The sequence below is a fragment of the Hydra viridissima genome, unplaced genomic scaffold (genome assembly GCF_058129835.1).
Source record: "Hydra viridissima isolate aposymbiotic clone 2 unplaced genomic scaffold, HvirCarnegie_v1 scaffold_7, whole genome shotgun sequence".
Taxonomy (NCBI): Eukaryota; Metazoa; Cnidaria; class Hydrozoa; order Anthoathecata; family Hydridae; genus Hydra; species Hydra viridissima.
In genome coordinates, this window is record NW_028324306.1 from 6680533 (window position 1) to 6681748 (window position 1216).

Consider the following 1216-nt stretch of genomic DNA (forward strand, 5'->3'; position numbering starts at 1 on the left):
ACGCACTTTTTAAACAAACTGGAAATATTAAGTGGAAAGTACCAAAAACAAAGACGAAAGCAAAAAAGGTTTAAAAATATTTTTGCTGTAATAGCAAAAACTTCCTTCGTAAAGATGCTGAATCCTGGATATCTTTGTCATAGAAGTCAGTTCAACTAAACCAAACAAAAGTATTTCTTTTTTTCGTGCTTATAAGCACAAAGAAAAATGATATTTTGTCGTCATTTTGTTTCAACATTGAGTTCAATGTTGAAACAAAATGATGACGTAATATAATATTTAAACTTGATTTGGTCAACTGGTCGTGGTTTTTATCTGATCAAGATGCACATGACACATTTTCTTTTTTTTTTGTAAAAATCCATTTTAATATGTGTGTGCTCGCATATAATGTGTGCATACATGTTTTTTTAAGACATTTTTGTTTTATTTCATATTACGTTAAAATTTTAAAAGACGTCATTAAAAATATTTTGTTTTTTTGAAAGCTTCAGTGCTTCGCTTTAAAAAAACTCCATGTAAAAAAGTTTAAAAGAACTTTAAGAATAAAAACAGTTTTTCTTTTAAAACAGAGGAAATCTTTAAAAAATTGTACTTACATTTAAGAAGATCTAGTGTATATAAACCTTCTTTTTTAAACAGGTTTGCAAATTTCAGCAGAGTATTGACGTGGTCACCGCTTTTAAAATGAGCAGTGTGCCCTTTGAAAAACGTTTCTTTAGGCGACGGAAAATATCTCAATGGGTTGTTTAGCCATTTGTATACTCTGAACGTAAACCAAGTAATAATCAGTAAAATCGGTGAAAACAAGATTCCTAGTATTAGCATCTCTCTTCTTAGATGTTGTTGGCAGAAAAGTCCTGTTGAAAAAGACAATTCTCTCCTTATTTTAAAAAAAGAGTGAACTGACATAAAAACCACTTATGCTTACTGTGTCGTTAAAACCGTAAGCCGAAAAGAATTTCAGATTTTCGCTTAATTATATTTATAAAACAAAGACAGAGCAAGGTCAAAAATGTTTACCATTCAATTTTGTTTGTTTGTTTGTTTGCTGAAATTATTAGTTACTAAAAAAAGTCATAAAAAATAATCATTGTTCGAATTTTCTTATTTAGGCAAAAACATAAAATTGTCCGAAAACTAAAAAAATTTTGACGCGAATAATAAAATCTAACGAAATCTTATGACATGCGCGAAAATCAAGCATATTTAGATA

At 28.6% G+C, this 1216-nt stretch overlaps 1 protein-coding gene across 1 annotated transcript in view; it reads right to left on the reverse strand.

Moving 5' to 3' along the window:
* Positions 1-953, reverse strand: part of LOC145184540 (cytochrome P450 3A30-like) — an 18119-nt gene extending 17166 nt beyond the window's left edge. The window contains exon 1 of the mRNA XM_090093106.1: positions 600-953. Within this exon, the coding sequence (XP_089949232.1) occupies positions 600-912 (313 nt within the window). The 5' untranslated portion in view covers positions 913-953. The remainder of the gene's footprint in view (positions 1-599) is intronic.
* Between the last annotated feature and the right edge of the window lie 263 nt (positions 954-1216).